Source organism: Chelmon rostratus, chromosome 15 (assembly GCF_017976325.1).
Source record: "Chelmon rostratus isolate fCheRos1 chromosome 15, fCheRos1.pri, whole genome shotgun sequence".
In the NCBI taxonomy this organism is placed as follows: domain Eukaryota; kingdom Metazoa; phylum Chordata; class Actinopteri; order Chaetodontiformes; family Chaetodontidae; genus Chelmon; species Chelmon rostratus.
In genome coordinates, this window is record NC_055672.1 from 13,026,545 (window position 1) to 13,052,625 (window position 26,081).

At 43.1% G+C, this 26,081-nt stretch overlaps 1 protein-coding gene across 2 annotated transcripts in view; it reads right to left on the reverse strand.

Annotated features, from left to right (window-relative positions):
- Nucleotides 1-26,081, reverse strand: part of kidins220a (kinase D-interacting substrate 220a) — a 47,866-nt gene that overhangs the window by 9,184 nt on the left and 12,601 nt on the right. For both annotated transcript variants that reach the window (XM_041954656.1, XM_041954655.1), the window contains exons 13-25: nt 25,854-26,018; nt 25,459-25,638; nt 25,070-25,235; nt 24,663-24,814; nt 24,222-24,322; nt 23,948-24,133; nt 23,609-23,749; nt 22,406-22,643; nt 22,165-22,256; nt 19,405-19,549; nt 18,192-18,354; nt 4,347-4,525; nt 702-913 (exon numbers count right to left, since the gene is read on the reverse strand). In XM_041954656.1, coding sequence (XP_041810590.1) covers nt 702-913; nt 4,347-4,525; nt 18,192-18,354; nt 19,405-19,549; nt 22,165-22,256; nt 22,406-22,643; nt 23,609-23,749; nt 23,948-24,133; nt 24,222-24,322; nt 24,663-24,814; nt 25,070-25,235; nt 25,459-25,638; nt 25,854-26,018 — 2,120 coding nt within the window. The remainder of the gene's footprint in view (nt 1-701; nt 914-4,346; nt 4,526-18,191; nt 18,355-19,404; nt 19,550-22,164; nt 22,257-22,405; nt 22,644-23,608; nt 23,750-23,947; nt 24,134-24,221; nt 24,323-24,662; nt 24,815-25,069; nt 25,236-25,458; nt 25,639-25,853; nt 26,019-26,081) is intronic.

Consider the following 26,081-nt stretch of genomic DNA (forward strand, 5'->3'; position numbering starts at 1 on the left):
TAACACACTGCGTTTCCACCCAAAGCACCCAGATCACTTAGTCCCAGGAAATACTTTTCAAGAAACTATAAGGTCCCTTCAGCCCATTGTTGTCTGTGTTTGCACTGCGGTCTAAAGCCCTGCAAAGATTACATAAATTAGTCCACTGACATACGAGCAAGGGATGGCTGTTTTAACACATCACTTTTGCATGACTTTGGACTGCGCTGTTGTTCCATCTGTTGTATGCTTTCTTCTGTAACTTGAAGCACAATAAACAAAAAATAAACTTGCTTGCTGCTGCAGATTTTTAATAACGGTGGCTGAAATAAAATGCTCAACCAATCAGAGATGTCAAGTACTGCAAGCCCCACCCCGAAAGTTCCTGTACTTTTGGAAAGCACTACCTGTGAGCAGAGAGATTTTTGTGGTTAAACTATTGTCACCGGAACTTAATTTAGAAGTTTAGAAGTAATCCCTGGCAAAAGTTCCTGCAGTGGAAACGTGGCTTGTGATAATGTGCAGCACACTAAGCAGCTAAATACAGAAAGGGCCTTTTTAAAAACAGTGTGGTTGTTTGTGGTTGTGGCGTATCAGTGAGTGTCACTCAGGAACTGTTCCTTCTGTTAGATTCTTTTCTACTTCAACACAGACAACTGAGGGACTGTAAGTAATAGGTAGAGGACTGTAGATCTAAACATGTAGTCCCTTTCTTGTCTCACCCGGTTGTAGAAGGGGTGCTGGGGGCCCGTCATGCCACTGAAGTAGGCACTGTGGGGCTGAGGAGGGATGTGTCCAGCGAAGGAGCCCGTCGGGGAGCAGGCGGCAGAGTGCTGGCTGTAACCTGACTGGGGACGGGGCACTGAGTCCTGCAGGGGCAGCGTGGGATAGGTCACTCCTCCCATGTGCATCTGCTCCCTGGCCGCACGCACATCTAAGAGAGGAGAGAGCCGGGGGGAGAAAGAACAAGAGGGAGAGAGGAGAGGGAAGTTTTTATCTGCGTTGCTAATGATCATGTCTTGGCTATGACTATAAAGACTCTTCAGATCCACCCACGCATCAAAAATTTAGCTTTATGTCATCATCTCAAGAGAGATTAGACAGTTGTGAATCCACAGAGAAAAATACATATCAAACAATCAATGTACATGAGAGCAAATTCCTTGATTCTCAAAGCACTGCAGGGAATACAACAAGAGCGTTGTTCCTGAACATGTTCTCCCTGTCCAAAATAGAAGACAAAGAACTAAATGCTGCAGAGAAAACCGGCGCAGATGTTACGATTACCATGATCTTCAACTGTGAATTCCATTCTCACTTTGATTTCTATTACTCCGTTTGCTCACAAACCAGCAGGCGTGCTGATAATCTGTCTTTTCCAAATGATATGCCAGCCACGTGAAGACTCTGGCACATGGAGCCCCTTGCTGTCCCTGACAAATAAATTCACCCATGTAAACAAACAAAGCAGACCATGTGAACTATCAGCATAAGTACTTTGCCACAATTTTTTTTTACATAAATCAATGAGACTTCGAGAGGAGCCGAGTCGGAGCGGAGGAGGGAGCTTTGGTAAAACCTCTCAAATTAAAGTTAAATAAGCCCGGAGACAGAACAGAGTGGCTCTGTGTGGCTGGCAAGAAAGTACGAACCAGAAACAGAAGCAGGCACCAGAATGTCTCCTGGTTATACAAGTGGCTGCTGAATGACACACTGAGTGAGACCCAATCCAGCCTGCGAACACAATGGGGGCCTTATGATGTGAGTCAGGCTCATGGGCGGGTATCACTGACAGCACTGCCCACTGGCTGGCCACAGGACACTGGGCACCAAGTACCGACTGGCCGCGGAGGGAGTGGAGGGAGCGGGATGACTGGGTAGGAGCATTGGTCACCTTCCGCTCCCTGGGGACACGTGTGGAGGTGAAAACACCCACACACTTTTGAGGCCGCACAAGCAGGCGCAGGCACGCACACACACACACACACACACACACACACACACACACACACACAGTGGATACACATACACACAGTGGATACACATACACACCTACACGCTGCGCACACACCTACAGGAGTCCTGTACTTACAGACTGGACGTCTACTCGCGGAGCTTGGTCAGCTGCGCCCTCCATGACTCAATCCTGGCTCAATGGAACAGACTTTGTGTGTGTGACTTTGTGAGTTTTCTGTGGTCTCACAACACTATGATGCAGCAGCTTCACACTAGGCGTCATTGACACTCCTGTATAGGCTGAATGGACGCTGACGCACGGTAGCAAAGTACAGCGTTGCTCTGGCTTACAGTTTAATACTGATGCACTCTTACGTCACTGGAGCTACAAACTGTGAAATTTGGTGCGGCACTGGAGGCAGATTGGTGACAGCGAGTGAAAATATTGTCCCGATCCCACAGTGCTGCAGTAGAAACCTGCTCGACATTTGATTGTTTGGAAATGAGAAGCAAGCTGTGGGTTTCTGAGAGCCCCTGCAGTGGGCGATTTTAGAGCAGACCCTGCTGTAATGTTATGAGTAATGTCACTGCCAAATGAGCTGGCAATGAATTGAAAACATCACGTAGAGGACAGCTCTCTGTTTCTCCCTGCTATTGTATACCAAACCCTTTCATGTACTTTAGACAAAACTGTACAATTAACCTCTTTCTCTCTCACACAAACACAGACACATACATGCACACACTCCATAATATGATGAAGCGTGTCATCTTGAGCTAATGCGAAGAGACTGGAAAAAAAAAATAGTTGTTTTTGCTCAACTGTATTGTTTGATGACACAAAGACCCTGTTTACATGCGGTTTTAAAACATGCTTTAGTGATGCTAACACATGCGGACAGCTGAGACACACATACCTGTGTCTGCAGCGTTCGTACAGCTTTGTAAGAGTGTAATGCGAGTATTTTCTCTTGAAGCCTTTATCATCACATCTAAATTGTCACTATAAATGCAGCTGTAAAAAATTTAGTTTACAGAATTTCTTCATGCCCACAGCAATCAATGCATATTGTCACTTTATTTATTTTACCAGCTGCTCATATTAAGTTTGATTGTATGATTGGATCATGATTATTTAGTGCAAGCTTATTTCAACACCAGGAGACAACAAACATAATTTTGATGGGACAGCTTCACTTCAAATATCATTATTGTCTCCAAGGTGTCCAGGTGTTTCGTTTATGTTACTGCCTACGTCACCTCCGCTAAGGTCAAAGGGCCACTCGTACAGTTATAACATCACTCGATACGATAGGAGTTGTCCAGTGTTCTGAATGTTCTGCCTACATGGAGATTAGGCATCCAGTTTCACTTGCACTCCAATCATGGACATCAGTGCTCCTCTCCATTTGTTTGAGTGTTGGCGTGCTGTCACCAAAACAAGATGTGTGGTCAAATGTGTCCAGGACCACCTCGGCAAGTGGTCTGAGTGATCGGATCAAAATGCGTCTTGGTGGTCGTTTACACTTGTATTTAGCACTTTCCACTTATCTGATCACGCAAGACATTTTACAAAACTAAGTGTAAACATGGTCGAAGTAACATTGTGTCAAGATACCAGTTTCTATCGTTTTTCACTGCATGGAAGGATTTTTGAATAAGTGGGGGCTTAAAGATTTCTAAATAAAGCAATCAGATATCAATAAAGAGTTATATAGAGTTTCTGGAGCTGTACTAAGTCAGTCTGTTTAAGCATGTCAGTAACTGCTCTGTAAGGGTAAAAGAACAGTAAAGCTACATGTAAATAAAAATGGCTGTCAGCACAAAACAGATTGTATAGATGCTTATATACTGATGAGAGGTCATTCAGTGAGCTTCATGAGTATAAAAATGACTCATGAATCATATGCTGTGAGCAACTTATCTATCGTTTCTGAAGCTTTAAACCACATCTTGCTGTTGTAATGAAGATGGTTTAGTTTCTGTTTTGATGTCATGATAAAAACTAAACCATACCCATGGCAACCGAGCTAGTCCATTCGTTGAGGGAGGCCATGAGATGTGGCTGAAACCTTCGGAAAAGAAATAGACCTTTCATTGAGATTTTCTTTGTCAAACTGCTGTTTCAAAGGTCAAGATTAAACCATGCCCAATGTGCTGTGGTATAATCACTAGATCTTTACCCAATAAAACACCTACAGGAAATTTGACAGCATTCGAAAACTCCATCATCAAAGCACCAAATGAGGGAATATCTTTTTGAAGAATGTTAATCCCTGCATCAGAGTCCTGGAGTCAAGTCGGATCTATGCCAAGGTGCACTGAAGCTGGCCCGACACCTTACTAAGACATTTTATCCTAGTTTCTCTGATTTGTTCACCCAAGTGTACAAATACTGAGTGTGTATGAACCTGCTATGATCTCCCTGAGTTTGGGGTCCAGGTTGACGGTGCAGGGCAGGAACATCTCCACATCTCTGGCAGTGAGGACGGGGGTCCTAGAGGAGAGGAAGACCTCAAAGCTGCGGACGTCTCCGTCGATCTCCAGCAGCGGCTCCACATCCTTAGTGGTGGGGACGCTCTTAGAGATTCTTCAGAGGGAAAAAAAACAGAAGGGTTTTTTTTTAGCAAGTAGTCTTAGTTTTGCTAGATGCGCTCGACATATTAATTATTTAAGAATCTTTACGATATGGAGAACAGGACGACTTGGTTGTAGGATCTTCAAATTCTGTGCAAATTGGAAATAATAAAGGAAAACAAGTACTATGTCTAAAACCTTTTACAGTGGAAAACCAAATGCTTATAAAGGCAACACAATAAGTTTGACTTGCATATGACACAAAAATGCCATCACGTCAGTTTAGACTACATTCTGACTGCTAGTTTTATTGTATAAAACATCGAGCATCACCTTCTGAAGAAAAAAGAATAGAGGAAATAGCAAACAGAACTGTTAAGATTGAAGAGATATGCAACGGTCATCATCATCATGAGAGCAGCGAGATAACTGGATTTAGAGAAGGCAAGATAGCGAAAGGGGGGATGTTTGAGGACAGATAAAATGAGGGATGTTATCTTTTCTCAGCAGAGGAGGAAACCTGAGAAGATGACAATCTGAGTAATTTAGCAAGCAGCAGACGGAAGCACGTCATGATGCGCTAGTACAGTTAACATGATGTTTGTTATCACAGACTCTAAGTAAACACCATGTTTGGAGACTGTTCCATTACTGTGTGATATAGCTTTTCCTGTATATAATGCAGACTGTACTATATTCAAAGAATGTCATATTAAAACATCACACACTGCGTTTTGTGTAAAATCACTAAGAAATGGCACCGACTTTGCCACCGTATAATCTTAAGTAAAGTTTAAACCAGCAGTTTAGAAGTGTCAGCAGCATCTCTGAAATGATGAATACCAAGCATAAATACTGAAGTGTTATGAGGTGTGGATATCCAATTTCAGATGCACAAGGTTAAAAAGACATATCAGTTTAATCAAGGGCAGTGTAACATGTGGCTGAGTCTACAAGAAAGCAAACACCAACAAGCCAGAGCAATCAGTACATCTCGTTAATCCCATCATTCAGACATGAAAATATGAAACATGGAGTGACTTATGACACCGGCCATTCATCACCAGAATGTGCTGCTCTTATCAGATGAATGAGGAGACTCCGGCAGGGAGCAGACATTTTTCTAATCTCTGCCTCCATTTCTCATCAGAACCCTTCATCATTTTCTCAGTGGATACCTTTCTCTCCCTACATCCTTCCCTCCCTTCCAGTTCAACCCCAACTCACCCTCCTCCCCATGCATCACCAAGTCTGTGTACTGGTATGTTCTGCTGAGAACACGGGCTGATGAGCTGGGTTTTTCCCTGCGCCTGATCTGTTTTTGAGAGTGAACACAGGCTGCCCTTTCTGTGACTTGATTGGATGATTAGTACCATCGCTGCAGCACGCTAGCTAAGTCAGGGTGAGGTCAGCATCTGGCAGGGGTTCAACACAGCACACTGTTAGCTAATAATCCAAACTATCAGATAACCTAATTCAGTTAACAAGCTGGCCAAAATGTCCACTGTCAGCCCAATCCAGTGAGGGTCTCAGTGATGGGTAGACAAAAACAAGACCTTAGATCAATGGTGGAGAACCTCCAGGCAGACCGTTTGATTCAAACCCAGAGGCAATTTATTAATACAAAAAAGCAAATCAGAAATACAATTAAAATCTCCTGACAGCAATTACTCTTTTTCAGTGATACAAGAAAGTCACACAAAATAGCGGACTAACTAACGTCCTTCAGAGTGGTCCATGAATGCAACATGTATGTAGCAGTGTCCCGAATGCAACATGCACCTGTGGTTGGTGTCACATCAATGCAACATGGCGACTGTCAAGAAAACAAAAGTAGATGAGGAGTGTCGCACTTTCCAAGAGGAATGGAAATGAAAATGTTTTTTTTTTTTTTTTGTTGAAGTAAAAGGCAAGCCAATGTCTCAATGGCTCTCGTTGTGATGAAAAAGACCAATCTTGAGTGTCATTATACATGCTAAACTGGATGAGCTACAAGGAAAAATTTGCTTGGATAAAGTTACGTAACGCTCTTTGGCCGAGTTTGGGTGCCCAGCAAGCAGCTTTCAAGACCACATTCTAACAGACAGTTATATACAGGCAAGTTTTGTTGAAGCTGAAAGCTCATTCAGAAGGAGAATTTATGGACCAATGCCTTATTGTGCTAGCACTGGACAAAGTAAAAGTGTTACAAAGTGTCAGTTTGTCTCAAACAATTAAGAGACATGAAGGCAAAACCTGTCATGGAACCGTGGTGAACATTATTATGTATGTCTCAGAGTTGAACCTCAAGTTCCAGCAGACAGCCTCTCAAGTCTCTGCTTTCAAATATGAAATCATATGAAGCAAAAAAGCTGTAGCAAGTACAACTGGAAAGAGGAAACAATGTGCATTTTCCTGCTCTGCAACATGAAATTATTGATTCCTTCCTCAAGACTGAATGACCCAAACATGGAAAACCAGCTGCCAGTAGCATCATCGTCATGACTACCATCAGACATTAAACACCTCACAAAAGAGAAGCAGATCCAGCTATCAGAGAGGTTAGTGTGATATATATGTTCAATAATTTAGTATGGCTGTCAAAGGATGTTATAAGAATTGAAATGACCCTTGATAGGAAAAAGGTTTCCCAGCCCTGCCTTAGAAACACACTTCGCTACGAGTTGCATCATTTCCATTTTAGGCTTTCACAGCTGATATTCCTGTCCAGACTGCTTACAGTGAGTGAACAGGTAGGGGTCCAGTCTTCTGTTCAAGGACATTTTGACAGGACAGATGGCTGGTGATGGACACATCTGCTGTTGCAGGGCTCAAACCTGTGACCTTGTGGTTGCAGGATGTCTCTAACCAAATGTAAAATCCTGGCAAGAAACACAGCGATGGGAGTGTCATAGAGAGGAATTTTGACATTCTTAAAGTAAAAGTGAGTAGCTCAAATGTGTAGATATTATACATATTATCATAGGGTTTCAATAGAAAGTTGGATTTCACTTATGTGCCAAACTCCCATCAAATTACCTGGAATTTTTTAAGTGGTGAAGAAGTGCAATCTTAAATAAATGAGACTACTATAGGACTTTTTACATTCAGACATCTCTTCCTAATACCATTTGGTCCTCCTGCAGAGATTCACTGCTCAGCAGACCAGCCCAGGTGGGTCAACCCAACCCTACTGTCCCTATCCGACTGGCAGTACACACACAGATAGACTGAAAGGAGAGAGAATAGGCTGTGAGCAGAGACGACACAGAGGCACAGCTGGGCTCTAGTGGACAAAGCCCTCTCAGTGTTCCTTCCATTAGAACCTTTAACAAGACCCAAAGGGTCAAGGAAGCTCCATATTGGCACACAGACGAACCCTGCTCATGTGACCTCTGTTGGGGAGGATGAGTGAGACCTCTGAAGGCACAGATGTTACCTGCGTGCGCACACATGCACACGTACACACACACACACACACACACACACACCTATAAAGAGCACCAGAGAGTGGAGCCAGTGCTGATTCAAACAGCAGCATTGACACAAACAACTGTGTAATGTCTACCACATACACCTGGGCAGTGATGATGGGGAAATTTAAAGGCACAGATGAAGGGTGGAGTGTATGTTTGTGCGCATGTGCAAATGCATGTACAGTATGTGTGGGTGTTTGGTTCCTTTTCCCATGAACTGTATTAACCCATATACAGACTGAGAGAAGCCTGTGCTTTTCTCAATTTCCAGCTGGCTTACTGCTGTTTATTTGTGGGTCTGTAGACACAGACCAACAGGAGCCAGTGACTCACACACACACACACACACACACACACACACACACACACACACACACACACACAGAGGGCACTTCCTTTTGCTATATAGAGAACAGCCTCCAAAGACTTTCTAAGGAATCTCAAGTTCAAGTTTTTTAGGACCATCTAACATAACTCAATGACATGTACACACACTTTGGTCGTACTGTGCCAAAACTGAGAAGGGACAATAATAATCAAACTCAACCTTAGAAAGTTGGAGTGATATCAGGCACTTTTGGCTACTTCTTTATTTCATAAATGCATTTTTTTGTTGCAAAAATAGTTATAATAGTTGATAATATATCTGCTATTAATTACAACTAAACAAAGTTCAAGAACTCGTCTGACTTGCTTTATTATCACAGTATTTAGAAAACTGAGACAAGAGCTCAGTACAAATATATCCTCTGTGTATATCACCCAACAACAATGGCATCCACGAAGCTAGCTAACAGTACATATTTTGCTGATGTGCGTGTTTGCTCTGGCCTGCTGTCGTTCACTGCAAACATGCAGTAGCAGAAACAGCTGCATCCTCCAAAGACAACCAGGAGCTGCTGAGAACAAATCAAGGACATCCATCACTGAGTTACACCCAGACAGATGGAAAGAAAAAAGGAGAGTCAGAGGTCCGTTCCTTTCATTCCCAGCTGATTGCTCAGAGACTAAGTGAAGCCACACTTCAACACTGGCCTTGTAAGATCATTGGTAAAGACCAGAGGGCACCAATCAGTAGATCGCTGAAGAATTATAGAAAAGCAAAAAGGAAGGAAGGAATCAGAATTGTTACAAAACAAACAGTACCCATTAAATGACAACAGCAGTTTGTCAATAAGGTCTTACCGCTTTAAATGACATCCTTTGAAGTTAGCTAATGATGAGTTGTTGGCCTTGGCATTAAGCAATTGACACAAATCACTTCAGACTTAGTCATCCACACAGTGAACAGACGAGACAGACAAAATGAACAAAGCCATTCTTATCAGCAATCAGTTGCCAAATGACAAGATGGATGCTCGGGTTGGAGTGCCAAGGAAACCGGCGTGCTACTTTCAAGCAGACCGAGGACGAGTGAGATAAAGGCCGTCAGGCATCCCGGCAGCCATCCCAGCACAATGGGTCCATTGACAGGACCCAGCTTATAGCTGCAGCAGTACAGGCACTTAGGCCCAACCACTCTCTGTGTGGCATGGCCACTGGGAGCTTTCTGAGCTTATCCAAATGCTAATAGGTCCCAAAGCTGACTGGAGCATAGCCTTTCTTCTCCACTCAACCTCCCACACGCTGCAGCTGACGGGAATGAGCAGAATTCATCTCTCTATCCCTTCCGTCCGCTATTTGGGCACTGAAAGTATGAATGTGCCACTTGACTTTGCTTTACAGCTGCCCTCTGTGCTTACAGATGACATGCGCATGCACACCACAAAGAGGTGGTCGTGCTGCCAAACATTTCCATAAAGGGGCCCAAAGACAGAGAGAGATGCCTGCAGAACAGACAAATGCCTGTGCACATTGTGTTTGAGAAGCTCAAGCGTTTCAGTGTCAGACACTGTGAGACCAGTACAACAGTGTGTGGGTGAAGAAGTTAACCAGGCCCCGGTCCGCCACATTCCTCTCCTGGTCAGAGTCATGTCGGAGTCGCTGGCACAGTGTCTGCCAAGCGTGTGGATGAACCCAGTGAGGCCCTCTCTGGGAAAACAGTGGACAGGCGGACAGACCAGCAAGCTGGCGCGTGGACTCGCAGCATCAATGCTGAGAGAGGTTATTGTTACAGTGGAAGCTGCCAAAGCCTCCGCCACCCCAAAGGCAGAGGGGGAGAGCAAAAACATGTTTTCACTTTAGATGACGCCATGTTCTTTGTCTCCTTAAAATCCAGACTTATTTCCTTGATTTGAATCAAATGCTTCATGTAATGTGGACACCCTCTGTCTCTGCTCTCTTCTCCATCTCCAACTTTCTCTCTTTCTTACTTCCTTGTCTTGGCAGTGCCAACTGACAACTTGTGGCAGCGTCTGCTTTCCATATACATTCGTGGCAAAGTTTAGTCCAATAATTGAAACTCTCTTGTACTAAGCTGGACCTGTGCATCCCAAAGCAAACCACAGAGACAAGCAGGCTAATGGGAAACACACAAGGCTGATAAAAACCGAGCTGCTTCGGAGCGAACGGCCTCCCTTTGAGACGGGCTCAGGACTTCCAGTGGTTCCCTGAAATGTTGATTAAACTCATGTGTAGCGCCGAAACGGAGCCTCCTTGTTCCAGACCCCAAAAACCTTAACTGAACCCTCCACTCAGAGTAACTAAGGCCTCATTCTTGACAAACAGTAAAACACTAAACCTCAGCTTGGTGATTTATGCTCCAGAGGCGAGTTTGGCGCATCCTAGGGCCATGGCAGAGTTCGTTCATTGTGACAATAATTGCACCACTGAGTTCATATCAGCGCATGTGGTTGTTTGATAGCTGTAATGGCCAAGTGATAGGTCTTACGATGCCGAATTAAGTGGGGTGGACTACTAAAGTGAAGACAAATGTGCTCGTCTGCAGCAGATAATGCATCTGGAGTAAGTCTGTTATGGAGCTGAAATCCATACAGTGAGTGATGAATGTGACAAATAATGCTGCGGATTCTCAGGCTGAACCAGTAATCCTCCGGTTAATTTCACAGAGTGGGATGTGTGCATTGCAAATCAGAAGAGAGGGGGACAGGAGAATGTCAATTAGTACATGAGCATGGGAGAGGAAGAGCTAGACAGAGAGAGCATGTTGTATTGTAAAAGAGATTTTTACAAAATCTTCCAGACTCCAATTTGAGTCAGAGGCAGTGAGGAAAAGCCACTACTGATTATTAAGAACCTTCGTTTGAACCTGAAGCACATTGCTTGAGAGACCCCAGCAGACAAATCTGATGTCTAATTCCTGGTGCTATACAGCGGCTAGTAGCATGCACAAATTAAAAGCTGCTTTAAATGCAAATGTAGGGAAGAAAAAGACACTTGTGATCCCTTCCAATATAGTTGCCTGGTTAGGCTCAATCGTCAATTCGCTTTCTCTGGGCTTGCCTGCCTGTCTGGTTGTTCTTTGCCATTTCAGTGCAGTTTACACACACACGCGCATACACCCTGAAAGGGCCTGACCTCCATTGACTTTTGAAGGGCCAGGATGTTAACGTCAGTTAAGGACCGGATGTATGTGTGTAACTTTTAAGTGTGGCCGTGGCTCCTGCGGCGGCTGAGTGGCAAGTCTCGTTGTCCACTTAAAGGGCAGTGCTGAACCCCTTGCAATCCTGTGCTGCTATTTATAATCAGCCCCCCACCTTCCAGCAGTTTCAGCACAAAGAGACAGCAGAGCGGGAGAGAGATCAGCAATAACGGTCAGCGCCACAGAAATGCCAGAGCATCGGCCAGTCTGTATCTCAGCCCTCCGCTCCTTACTTCTATCTCAGTGTCACATTTAAATGTTAATAATCACACCTTGTCATCATTGATGGACGACACTATGGCTTAAGGGCAGAGGCCAGGCAGAGGTGTAGTAGAGGCTTTTATTGCATTTGAAATGATTCTTTATGCTTTGTACAAAAAGGGAACAGAGTAGTTCTCTTGTTTCAGACCAATTAGACTAATCCCTCAACCTCGGCTTACAGGCAGAACTGAAAAGAGCTTTAAGGATTTTCAAACAAAGAATGCTGCATGACGTTCTTTCCGTCGTCACGTTGTAGCCTCCACACACAATAAAAAAATGGACAATAAAAAAAAAATCACCTTGCAGACACACACACACTTCCTGTATCACCTGTACACACTGGCTGCAGCTGCTATGGTCTCTTTGGTTTGTTTGGTTTTTTTACATCTTGAACAGCTCAGCGGGGGTTGAGTGGTGGTGGAGCTGGCTGTGGCTGATTCATCACTGAGTCACCACCGCCAAACACCTGAGGGATGGAGGAACGACAATGCAGGCCAGGCCAACACACACGCTCAAATGGAATCAGCAGAGGACCAGTTTCACTGTATAAACAGCCATGTGGGACACAGGGGACATGTGCATGAATCTGTGTATGTGTCCACCGTCTGGACTCTCACTTGGAGCAGCAGCATCACCAGAGGCTTCGAATACACCTGGGACACACGAATGGCAAACTCAGCCAGCAGTAATCCTGCTGGTATCTGCTCTGATGTGCTATTCACACACTTTGATTCCTTTACCTCATTTCACCTCCTCAGACTGGACTCTATTCTTCTCACTCTCTCTTAATGCCCTTTCTTATCTAATACCAACCACCTCTCCTTTCTCCATCTTTATCTCACGCCTACCATACTTTCTTTTTTGTCTCTGTCTTTATCTGTTTGCCAGTCAGGTGGTCCGTCAGCACACTGGTGTGAAGAATCAATGCCGGTGTCCTATCAGTGATGGAGCCAGAACTCTATTGAGACATAGGTGGCTTCACACCAGCCTTTACAAATTCACACACGTCTTCAGGCCTCTTGGCAAAAGGCAGTGCAATGAGTGATGGCATTACCAGTTTTACTCCGTCTTTCACTGAAATACCTCCTGGAGGGATTGAGCGCAGGGACAATGGGCTCCCTCAGAGGAGAGAGAGGGAAAAACCATTTTTGAGCATTTGCTGTGCATCTAGATAATAGAAAGTGTCACAAATGCTACAGGAAATGATATGAACAATAGGCAGCGTGACAAAGAATAAAGACTTTTCATTTGAGGGCAGGAAAAGTTCAAAAGTATTCATCAAAAAAAAAGAATAGGATTGTGCTATTTTTTGCAGCAAGATATTTAAGAGCTTATTAAAGGATTCCACATAAAGGGAATCACCCGCATGAGCTTTGGAACGGCACTTTTATCCCGGCACATAATTGCAACCAAATTACAATAATTGTGCCAATTAAAGTAATCCTGAATGAGAAGAGAGCGTCATCTTAATGTTTCAGTACTTGGGAGTCTCTCTAATTAAGACTGAATTGCCTGGCTACATATTCATTCAGAGTGCGATTAGTGAAAAAAAAAAGTTCTGAAGTGTCCGAGAAGTGCCTGGCTCTAGTCACGTCTCTGAGAGGGGGATTGTTTGGTGGATGAATGCAGGGTCAGGCCAACAAAACAGACAGGGAGAGAGGATGAAGAGGAGAGAGGAATAGTTGATTCTAAGAACTTTGTTGCATTAAAAGAAAAAGCATAAAGTGTATCAAGATTTTTTTAACACAAATATTGGTGAACAGTGACACTGGAACGAACAGCACGTCTAAACACCGCAATTTTACCTGACAACAGTTTCTCTGCTGTGTTCTGCTTCCTGCACTGTATGAATGTGTGTGTGTGTGTGTGTGTGTGTGTATCCGTGCTTGTTTAACGCAGCCTGCATCTCAGGGCCTGATTAATTACACTGATTCTCAGAGGAGTTGGGGGTGACATATGTTCTTGCACTGGTGTGAGAGCTAGGTGTGCGTGTGTGTGTGTGTGTGTGTGTGTGTTGCATGTGTACCAGTTTTATGTGTGATCTGAGGTGCGTGCATGCATGTGTTCAATGGCAAATGCTTGTAGTAGCAAATAGTGTTTCTATGTGTGTTTGTTTCAGTTGCATACATTTTACCACAATTTGTGTGCGTGTATGTGTGTAGGTGTGTCTGTCAGTATATGGCATGCAGTAGTTTGTGTGTATTTATGTGTGGGTGTGTGTAATGAACAGAGGATTCAGGTGCAGCGCCAGAAACACACTCCTGAGTGCGGCGGGGGCATCCTGGCACAGACAGGGCACCAGATGTCAGAGCAGTGCAGGAACCTGCTCAGTGGACCAGTGACACTTTTTTTTTTTTTTTTTTCCAAATCTAGACCTGAAAACAGGATCTGGGCGTCCAGGAATAAACTCTCCAAGGGCCCGACTGAACCCGCCCCTGTACATCATTAGGTCCAAATATGTTAACCCCTCAACCGAAACGCAGGACTATTTTCAAGCAAATCACTACAGTCAAAAAACTAAAAACTAATAATTAGAGACACTAACTGACACTGTTGCCTACAGACTGCATGAACAGTCCATGAAGGTGTGTCCAGAGACACAGCAGCTGATTGATCATGTCACCTGATCTCACTTATACTTAATACTACATGTCGCTTTGGCTGCAACTGACATTTATTTTAATGATTGATTAATCTGCTAATTATTTTCTGAATTAGTCGAATAATTACTCTATGAAATTATGATGGGCACTGCCCTCTGTTTTTTTATTTTAAAGAAAGCAAGTTGACAACTCCACATCTGCAAATCTTCACAGTTGAGAAACTGGACCGATGTCTCTACATTAAAAAGCACATTTCTGCAGTTAAGTGCTATGAAATTCAATCAGATCTTTAAGGCGATCTTTAATTTTGGTTGTTATTGAACTCACAAAACATCAACACAGAGGCCCAGAAAGACCAACCATTTTAAAAAAGTTGATGGGGATCTTAATACAGAATTAAAATGGTAAAAGGTGCTCAAAAACATAGCAAAGGTCATAACAGCTGTGAGTCCGCCAGGAGTGTCCTTGAGCAACATCCAGAACCTGTACTTGCTCAGTCACTTGAAATCACTCAACTGAAGAGCTTCCACTAAATGTCTAAATGTAATGTAATGACTTTAAACAACATCAAGGAAATAAAAAAATACAACAGCCCATTAACAGTCATTGGAAATGGCAGGGCTGCCTTAAAGCAATAACCATGAAACAGGAAAGAGCTAGGTTAGCTGAAGTCATTAAGTCTCTAATGGCAGCTAAAACAAGGAACAAGTGACTCCTGAGAAGACACGATACTGAGAAGGAAGAAATGGTAATGCTGAAAATGATAGTCACAAGGCTGCAGGCTTCAAATTCAATTTGCTAGTGATCAAAAAACGGCATTCGAAACACAGATTTGGGGCTGTTAATTTGACGGCTACAAATATGAGGGTCGGTCCAAAATACTTCTTGTTTTGTTTTCTGTTCCATTTGTGTCAGTGTGCTGGGGAGGCCATGACACTGGCTCACTGCTCGGGGTGTAATGTGCGGCTTTCCCTGCAGAACTAGTGAGACAAACATTTTAGCTACGCTTTGTGTGTGCATGTGTGTGTGTCTGTGTGTAAGCTTGATTGCTTTGAGTCAATATCTCCAACAGACAGTGCCATCTTTGTTACACAGTTCTTTCCCCCTGCTACCTTGCATTAGTCTGGGCTGCCCCCTGTCTTACCGTTAATTATAGAAATCGCTGAGGTTATTAACCGATTACACATTCTCCATCAGATTAGGAGGGCTGTACTGGCCCACTCCCGCTACAAGAATTAGTGCTAGGCATTTTTCCTCACGCCGTGTCCTACAATGACAGTTCACAGCCCTTCATGGACGCTTGTTGTTGCCAGGCAAGTTGCTAAAAACAGCTTTTAGCCGTTCTGAAAGCGTGTGTGTTTGTGTGAGATATGAGGGAAGGTGGGCGTGTGTTTATTTTTTCTCTCTTTTCTAAGAGTTCAGGTACATGCCACAGAGAGTAGCTGTCACCTTTATCACTGAGGCACTCTATGGTACTTGTGCAATCTTTACCCATCTTGACACTGAGCCAGATTTAAAAAGGACTAAGATTAAATTTGCATTTTATTTTTACCTTTAAAAAGATGGAGATAGCAACTGAAAACACCTTTTAAGACCTAACTTAGTTGTACAGTTTATCTAGCCTATGAGTTGCAAAATATAATATTTCTGACGCTCTGTGTACTGTGGCCTTCTGAGCTGTAGCAAGCCTTGCAAAGAGGAGAGGAGAGGAAGTGCATGCTGCCTTGTGACTGAGATGCAGGGCGACAGTTGACCTATAAGGGGCTGACTCACCCCCACGTTCACTTCACCACTAATATATTCACTTAGTAATGCTCAGGGGATGTGCAGCTCCGCCATGTAAAAATGGCTGAACACAACAACTCATATACAAGTATTCAGGCTAAAACACAAGCAAGGCACACGCGTGAGGTCTGAGCTGCATTGGCGCTGTGGTGTCAGAAATTAACAAAAAGATGCTAATTACAAGACACAAGAATTGGTTGACTTGTCAAATTTAAGCGTACGCATATACACTGATGAAAAAAGGGAGAAGTAGCTGTTCATTTCTCAAATAGTCAGACAGTCGGGAGAAGGGGGCGTGAGGTTCTGAGAGGCCAGTCAAGTGCCCATCTATCGCTAAGGAAAAAAGACAGAATATCTCATCGAGAACAAAAAAAGGACCTAAAGAGCCTGAGATCATAAGAAAGAGGAAGAAAAGAGCAGAGAGACAAAAAGCGTCACAGACAGAGGCCTGAGCCTTATCAGTAGAAGATTAGTGCAAGAGATAAGGCCTCTAGGCAAGGCGTTGTGTTTAGCCTGTTTGAGGCTTCCTGTCATCATCATTAAGGCCGTTTCTCCGACGGCCACTGCGGAACAGAGCAGCCATTTGGAAAGACATCCAGTGGGGAGGAAGATGAAGAAAGACAGGACCATTGGTCAAAAACGAGATGATGGCTGTATTATGTCTAACAAACAGTGTAAGACTAATCCTATGGTGTGGAAAAGGCACTTCAATCTAGGCCTTTCGGTGGAGAAACTGCAGAATTTTATGGCTGTCCTAGTGTGTAATTTTACCTCCCAGTTGTATTTTCCACATTAATAATTGTAAAAGTATGGATATTTCCATGATACTTAAACACGATAAAGACATACAACAGAGAAGTGTAGTGAAATGTTTTTTGCCTAAATGAACAATTATAAAAGTCAGATATCATCTTATCCAGCAAAATAATCCAACCTTCTAAATAAACACTCCTCTAATACCTTGAACTCTACCCTCCCCTCATAGTGTACACGATCCATGTAACACTTGTAATGAAAAATGGAAGTTAATACCTATTGTCCTTTGAAAGCCAAACAGCAGAAACCTAGTCTAATAAAGCAGCGGTTTGCCTTGGAGATGGGGGAGGGAGGGTTGTCTGCTGAGTCTAGCTGGCTGACTGGCTGACAGTAACGGTCTGTGACACTTCACTGCCGCAGGAGTCATAGGCACTAGTGTATTGTGACAGAGTGCAACCTTTAAAGGCCAGCGACTGATGCACAACAGCACCCGAACCCAGCGACTCAGCCTGTGTCGGTTCCCCTCCTCTCTTCTGCGGTGAGCACGCCCGAAAGCATCTGTGACCACACACGTACAAAGGCATGAGCAGTCATACTGTTTACACACACAGAGAGGTACGAGACTTTTCCTTCACTGCTTCCAAAGACGAGTGAGCGCCATTTGTCTCTTGTGCAGTTTTAAAGAAATGTGTCCTTTCATGAATCTGGAGATGACCAGGCTATAATACAGCCATCACTTGCCTTGTGCATTATGATCAATTACAAAATCTGTCTGTCACTTGCCAATTAGTGTGGCACTCACAGCCATAGGCAGCGACTGTGGACTACTGTAGCCCACATTGTAAACAAGATCCTCTACTGCCACCTGCTGGTCAATATCCTTACATCAGTATTTCAAGGAGGGAAAATCATGAAATATGATTCTTTCTGGACTCCAAGTCTTAAATTCTGTTCATCTTGTCACAGGAGCGACTCTGTGGCATTTTGCTTACAAGGCTGGGTCGCTTAGCTAAACTCACTGGACCTAACTTCCATTTTATGATCTAAAAAATAGCCTCTGTTTGCTGATGTCATGCCCCAAGTTAGAAAGAGAAATGGAAATACAATAAAACACTTCAGGAGAAAGGGAAATGCAACAAAGAAACTGTGATGTACTGAAGAAACCTGTACACCTCGTAGATAAGTAACTAAAGATGAAGTGATTGCGTCTGTCAGTGTGCGTGTCTGTGTGTGTGTGTGTGTGTGTGTGTGTGTGTGTGTGTGTGTGTGTGTGTGTACCTCTCATAGATGGTCTTGAGAGCGACCTGGTCAGACACTCCGTCAGTCTCTTCCAAAAAGAGGATGATCCATGAAGTCCTGTAAGGCCACTCTTCTGTCAGATTGATCCATGACGCCAGCCGGTCCCAGTTAAAGATGATCTGATTGGCTCTCAACAGACGACCTATCAAGATGTAGTACATTTTCTGTAAAATTTAATGCATCTCAACAGACGACCTATCAACAATGGATAGATGGAGGATTAGTGGCCTTGGAAGTCACTGGTCTACTTTTGCTTCCAATCTGCCAGGGAAAACAAACCTCTCAGGACTGCGCATTATGTTGATGAATAATCTACCCAAAGTTGTGGCATCAAGAATAGAGAAGTGGGCTTTCTAACTGTAAAGTCACTGGTTTGAATCACCAACAGATATCACTGAGATTATTTTAGAGAAAATGAGATTGTTCTTACATGACTTACTGCCACATTCTGATATACTGTCTTTACAGTATATTTCATATGCATAACATATTATTGTTCAGCTATGAAGGCTTGTTGTGTCAGCTGTCACACAAGCTGATCAGCATCAAACTGTTTTCCATCTTGTCGACTGTTTCTCAAACTGCTGCTCGGATGTTATCTGATATCATTACATTGATGTATTTGTGTCCATCATTCTTTAATCCTAAAGTGCAGATATGTCATTATTACAAGTACAAATAATATCTATGTTTAATGTAAATGCCTGTTTATAGCAAAATGTTCTCTTAATTAAAATGCTTGATTACATGCACTGCCTCAGCAACCACATGTTGGCCACTACAATTAGATCCCATCACATCTTTCGTTCTGAGTTTTCCTCCACCCCCAGTAATATGTGAAAACCAAGACTGGTCCCCATTAAAGACTCAATAATCAAATATGAGCAAGAACCTCTTATTTGTCAAGTATAGAAATGTAATAAGAAACATGTCTTTCCATTTGGCCATTTTACATAAACTATTTATTCACTGAATTTACAGAAAATGTACTACATCATGATACGTATTGTTATCTGGATGTGACATGGCTTATATCCAGATATGAAATTTTGTTCATATTGGACAGCCCTAATCAAATCCCCTTAAAAAGATTAAATTAGAGCTAAATAACGTTAATGATGCTGTAAAGACAAAACATTGTTTGTTTAAGAGATGAGTATGGTGCTACAGTAGGATATGGTTGATTCTCTACCTGTGATAGAAACAATATTGAGCAGCCTCCTCATGGTCTGCGGGCTGATATCGCTGAACCAGTCTTCAGTCACCAGCAGCTTGGTCAGGTCGAAGGACATCTGTCTGGTGATGGTCCTCTGCATCTGCCGACGCCGGTATGTATCCTTAACGGAGTTCAAAGAAAAACCAGAAACACAAATTATTAGCATGAGATCGGAAATTTCACATGTTCGTCATGATTCCAGCTGGCTTGGCAAGATGAATGCGTCTCCAAGACTACGGTTTCATTTGTGGTTTTAATGCATCTTGGCATTAAGTGACAGGACGTGATGCTGAAAAATCTGAATGTTGGAAAGAATCACAACTTCATTTTTATTGGAGTTCTATGAAATAAATTCTGTCATAGTGTTAATTAAAGCAATATATCAAAAATACTGTAAGGTTTTTTATTACTCCCTTGCAAAAACAACATCAGAGAACTGGTGACAGATGTTGGAGACTACACAATGTGGGATAAATGATGCTGATACTGTATTTATGGGTGTCATCTCATTTGAAGGGTGGAATATCAGTGATAAAGAACTGTTACGAAGTTCATGATAAGGTTGTCACGAGGAAGCGGTTGAAATCAGATAGATAGAAATAATATAAGCATACTGCAAATTTTGGTTCAAATATGCACAATACTATGCCAGTTTACTTGCAGTAATACTGAAACTTTTAATTAATTGAGGAATATAAATGGAAGGGTGGACCGGAACATGTGTTCTCATATTGTTGAAGTCCTAAGCAACTTACTCATGTCTGAATGTACATACATGCAACGACATTTATACATTTATGGACTATTTTGCTCTCGCTAAAAATTTATTTTAGCATATCAATGGTACAACTTTTTCAGTAGCATACAAGCAGTTACTGACCATAACAATAAACCAGCAAAGGATTGCAAGTTCACCCTTTTATTTTGTCACTCTACTGATCTGTCTTCCCTTCTACAGAACCTGTTTTCATGAGAAAAACATATAATTCCCTGTGACTGTACATAAAAATCAAAGAGCCACTGTCCAGAGCTGAACAGTCATGACACACAGGCGAGCTATTGACACAGATCTACCGGAGAACATCTGTGATGATATCAGACAGCTGCCATGGTCATGAGCCAAGGCGAGGCTTTTGGTTGACTTTGAAGTCGTAACGCCAGTCTCATGACCTCTTTCTCAGAGAGATGAAACATATGGCCACCACTCAGCCAGAACTGAAAAAAGGTCTATCATACAGACAGCCCTGTGTGGCTGATTTTCCATATTGATTTTAATGCAGTTTTGCAGCTTTATTAGTTCATTTAGGTGACTGTTTTTGTATTTGCTTACTTCTCCAAATTCTTCTTCTCCTTGCTGATGTATTTGCTCAATTATTCTATGAAATGGCTTGACTAGGGTGGTTCCTTTACTTATATATATATATATATATATATATATACTGAATGTTCCAGGTGATAAATAGTTTCCTAATTAAATTCATTTCATTCCAGCAAATGGAAATAAGATGGCAGAGATATTACTAATGTCATCTACAACTTGAGAAGCTACATGAAAATGGAGAGCCACTAATTCATTTCCTCCTCCTGCCCTCATTTTAATTTCCACTTGTAGAGAGAGAGCCCTCCTGCCAAGAGCTAGCTAGTGGTGGAGGGCAAATAAAAAGAACATGCCGCCTCATAATAAAAGGCCAACACCAATAATTGAGAGTACTGGTGAACCCGAGGTACAAACAAATGTCAAACAAACAAATAAGAGTGGGAGGCGGGAAGGAAGGAGGGGTAGTGGGAAGGTCTCGCAGGGGGGGAGGAAGGCATCAGCGACAGCAGTGGAGTCACTTAGCCTCCTGCCAGCAGACCTGGTGCCAGTGTTTTGTCACAGGGACCCACTGCTGCTAGGCCTTGTCATTAGGCTGTGGCAACGCAGCAGGAAGGATAAACAGTCATTACATCAATTACACCAGGAACCTTGGCCGCACACCGAGCACCTCTCTCTTCTTGTCTCGGTGTGTCTCCTTCTGTCCTCTGGCCTCTGCACTGCTTGCCAACACCACGCCTGTACTGAACACCCCCCCCCTTCAGGGAGGAGGCCGAAAACAGAGAGAGCAGTGAGGGTTTCTAAGGCAGTATCTCCAACCCTAATCCACTGTTTGCTATTCAAGTTGTGGTGAGCTAACTGCATTTTAATTAAGTTTGATTAATGTTTCAGGACATCAAGCATTCATTTCCAGCTTTATGATATTTACGGACAACACGAGTGTTGTGGGAATAAGTGTTGTGGGAAAACAAATTTATTTCCCTCATTCTATAAACAAAACATCTGTCTCCATTTTAATTTCACATCAAAAGCTTTGCTACAATTCGTTATCATATTTGTCTTACTCGATTTGGTTGTTATGGATTAGGGTGGGGTACCTATGGGGTGCCTATTTAGGGTGACAAGTAGAATATACTGTGGTTGATATAGCAGTCTTGGTTTATCCATTTTGGTTGTACTATAATCCTCCTCTTGGACTTGTGTTTCTATAATTGCCTGTCTATTATTTTTACTATTCTTCCACCTACAACTCATATTGCATCCAGTCACCTGAGAAGGGGTCTTGTGTTTACATGCCATGGTTGTTCCTAAGTTCGAGAGCTTGGGTGGGGTCAGGGACATTGATGTGGGGTTGTAAATCCACCAAAACATTGTACGTGATATTAGCCTATACAAATAAAACAGGCTGGAAAATCTGTTACCCTGCGGTTTAGGGCGGTTTTGCTGCCAAACTTGGCCTGGTCTTGGCCCAGGCTGGACTGAGACATCTTCCTGTCCATGTCTTCATGCCATCCTGGGGAGAGAGAGCAGAAGAGAAAAGGACAATGCCTTTGAATAAGAAAAAAATAAACACCAAAAATTGGATGTCTGTAGTTAAAACTGTGAGCAACTCCATATATGTGCATACAATACAATATGTTGTTTATCAGCCCCTGTCCTTACCCTCAGCAGGCAACGCCTCTCCATTGGTGGGAGCTACCATGCAAAGCTTTTTGGCCGTACTGAGGCCTCTGCTGTTGAGGAATACTGGCAGGTGAACGATGTTCCTCATGTAGTCATGTCCATTGATGTTGGAGTCTCTCAGCACACTGTTGAGGTTTTGGTTGATAGCTTTGATGATAATATGGGGGTCACTGGCAAAGATGGAGATAAAGGGGCCTTTGGAGAAGAGAACCCTCACCTGGAATAAGAAAGGAACCATAAGTTAGTGTGTCATTTTTTTTTGTTGCTGTTGTTCCATAAAATATGTTTTTCAAGCTATAAGATCAGCCTGTTGCACTACTGTTTGTATTGAAACCAATTTGCTTCTGTCATGTGAGTTTTTAGCACCACAGATTAGCGTTAGTTTACAATCTAATCAATTGACAACATGACAGCTAGAGGCCACAGTCAGCTGTAGTGCTTAAACTTAATGACCCCTGTGAGAGCTGACTGTCTGCAGCACATGGTGTTGGGGATTTCCACTTTGTTAACTAAGGGACATTGTCCAAGTGTCACAGGACATCGATTTGTGCTACATGCACACATGGTTTGTTAACCCCCGGCCAACCCCCTCAGCCTTAGTCCACATGATGATGAACCTCTGTTACCACAGCAGTTGTCAGCACTAACAACTAAGGTGCCATCACATGATGTCAGCATCTTTAATGCAAATTATCCAGTTGGAAAGTACACAGACTGAAGAAAAAGAAGATTGATGTTATTTGTGTAACCTACAAAAAATGGATTTCAGAGTTTAAATCTCTCTGAAGATGGTTTCAGAGCAACTGAGAGGTGCGTGCAGAGATGAGAAGATTACATTAGCACACAGGAGGTTGCCATCTTCTCTGGGATTACTTCACAAAATAATAACATTTGGCCATAGGAAATTTTATTACAGCAGCTGGGAGGCAGGATCTAAAGTTGGAGGCAAGCTGAGGCAGCTGGGAACTCCAGGGTGGATGCACAGTGCTGGGGATGTGTGGGGTCTGTGTGCAAAGGTGAAAGACCCACTGAAAGTTAAGGCCACATAGCAGCTGCTCTGCAACAAGCTGTCTCACGGTTGCAGATGTTGAAAAATGTAATTCCCCTCGAATTATCTTGTTATCAGCAAAGCTACACTCATCATTTATGTGCCCATGCACAGAATCATGTGCAAACACACACCGTGTCCAGCATCTGCAGCACTTTGTCCTGCTCACAGGCGTCCAGTCCATCGATGATGACAGCCATGCGTGTCTGATTCTGGGTAAAGCCATCAATGGTTTTGGCCATTTTCGACATTAGCTCCACTTCATGCTTCAGAACCTGGTGTAGGGGAAAAATAAATAGCTCAATGTAATTTAATTATCAATGTTTATGTGAGAAAATAAATTGATTGGATTAGGAACTACAGCTTCATAACTTCATAAGCAAATGGAAAGCCCCTTTAGCCATGACACGAGCATGTCAAAGGATTTCCATTTGTCCTTGATTAGATACAATGACTAAAGTGTATTACTTTACCTTCATAAATCCTTCACTCTTGAGTCTGTGCAAATTGTTGGCAGCACTGTGCAGTCGCTTCCTCTGGGAGTTGAGGATTGAGTCAGCCACCTGCCACCAGGTCCTACAGTTGAGCAGTAAGGCCAGGCCCACCACACTGGCCATGGCTATCAGCACTGCATTTACTGTCAAGTTCTCGGGATCCACCTGAGAAATAAAAGCATTGAAACTGATTACTGAGGCATCCGGTGCATCCGGTGTAATGTAGTGTCCCCGGTTCATTGCTCTAACCCACCTTAAAGATGGCCAGCAGGGCCATACCAGTGATTAGGCATCCCAGTGTTAAGGCAAACAGCACGAAGGAGGGAACACAACATGTTTTCTTCCACTTCTTAGCTGGAGCATGAAAGGAGGGTAGAGGATAATGGGAGAGAGATGCACTTTGGAATTACCACAAGTTCTACTTACTAATTTCATCTGAGGAAGAATGTAGTTAATAACTAAAAGACCAAAACAGTTTATTTGAAGCTCTGGTTTAAAGAGCTACACTCTTAAACAGCATTCTGAATCTTCTTTTGCAGTGACGTAACCAAATGAAAAAAACCTGATTAAGGGGAGTTGCTTTACTGTGCTATTGAACCGAGATATATTTCACTCCTTGAAATTTTGTTTTTACAGTCTACAAAAACTGTTCAGTTGCATGACTGACATCTAAAGCCAAATACAGAGACCTCACCTTGGACCTCATCGTTTTTGAAAACCCTGAAGAGCCTGGTGGCCATGAAGCCAAACTCCCTCTCACAGGCATCTGAGAGAGTGGCAACCATCTCAGCCATGGAGGTCTCCCCTCCAACACTGGACAGACGATTGTAATCTGTGAACAAGAACCTGTGTGGCATGTGACAAACAATGCTTTGATTAGATTGGTTACACAGCACCTGCAGATGGGACTGGGACTGAAATATTCATTTCAACAATGTGGCAATAATAGATGAAATAGTCAATGGGGCTAACCCACTTATTGTGTACTAAATGCAGTGAGGGACAGCAATTGTGAAGTATTTACATTTTTTTGTCTATGACCTGGGGAACTGATACAAATCCCTGAGAGTGTGTGTGTGTGTGTGTGTGTGTCACTGTCACCTGACAGGCAGTGCGCGGGTGGTCTGCTCAGGAAGTTCAGGGGGGTTGACAAACATCAGTTTGAGTAGCAGCTCCAGGTAACCGACCTGGCGTGCCAGACGGGTGCTGATGACCCACGCCCAGTTCCAACTCTCCCTCTCACGCCGACTTCCAAAGTACACCAACACTGGAGACAGTAGGCAGTAGTAGTAGTAGTATTAGTACTATTATAAGTAGGTGGCATTTTTTTGGTAACAGGTTTGTATTATCATATGTATAAGCAATTCAAAATGCAAAAATATGGCATCATATAATTCAACCATGTCCATGGCGGCTGCTCTCCCTGAGGAGCAGGTCAAATCATTTGTCATATCACTGTTGCATTTCTAGCTCCAGATCTGTCTCCTCACCGAAAAAGATATAGAGCAGGGCGAGGAGGCTGAGTGAGACGGCAATTGCCAGCTTGGGATCAACAGTGAAGCCCAGAACCACGGCCACTGAGCCGCAGAGTAGCAGGGTGAGGAAGACTACCAGCCAAGAAAACTGGAACAATGGCTCTATCTGCTGGCCTGCAAAGGTCTTCATCTCATCTATTGGACAAGAGGGAGAAAAAAAAGGTTAAAAAAAGACTCTCATGTCAGATAATTCAATCAAGTATATGGGGGACGTTTTAAAATACGGGATACGTTAAACATCATAATTCTAAGTGTTACAGAAGGACTGAAGAAACCAAAAGGCAAATTTCCACAATTCAGTACTTTTCATCTTTGTATAATACAGTTTTTAATGCTGTAGGATTACTTACCCTCCAGTTTTTTAAGCAGGAAAGACTTGCCGCTGCCCCACTGAGCATACAGGCCAACACAGATAGGTGGCTGCATGGTGGGCTCGCTAAGGATGTCTGCTAGAGCACTGCTATACAGGTCATAACCCAACATGTCTCCATCCGACTCAGAGGGGGAGAGGTGCTCTGAGAGAGAAAGAAAGGCAGAAAGAGAAATGTAAAGAGAGAAAAAGATACACAGTGTCAAAG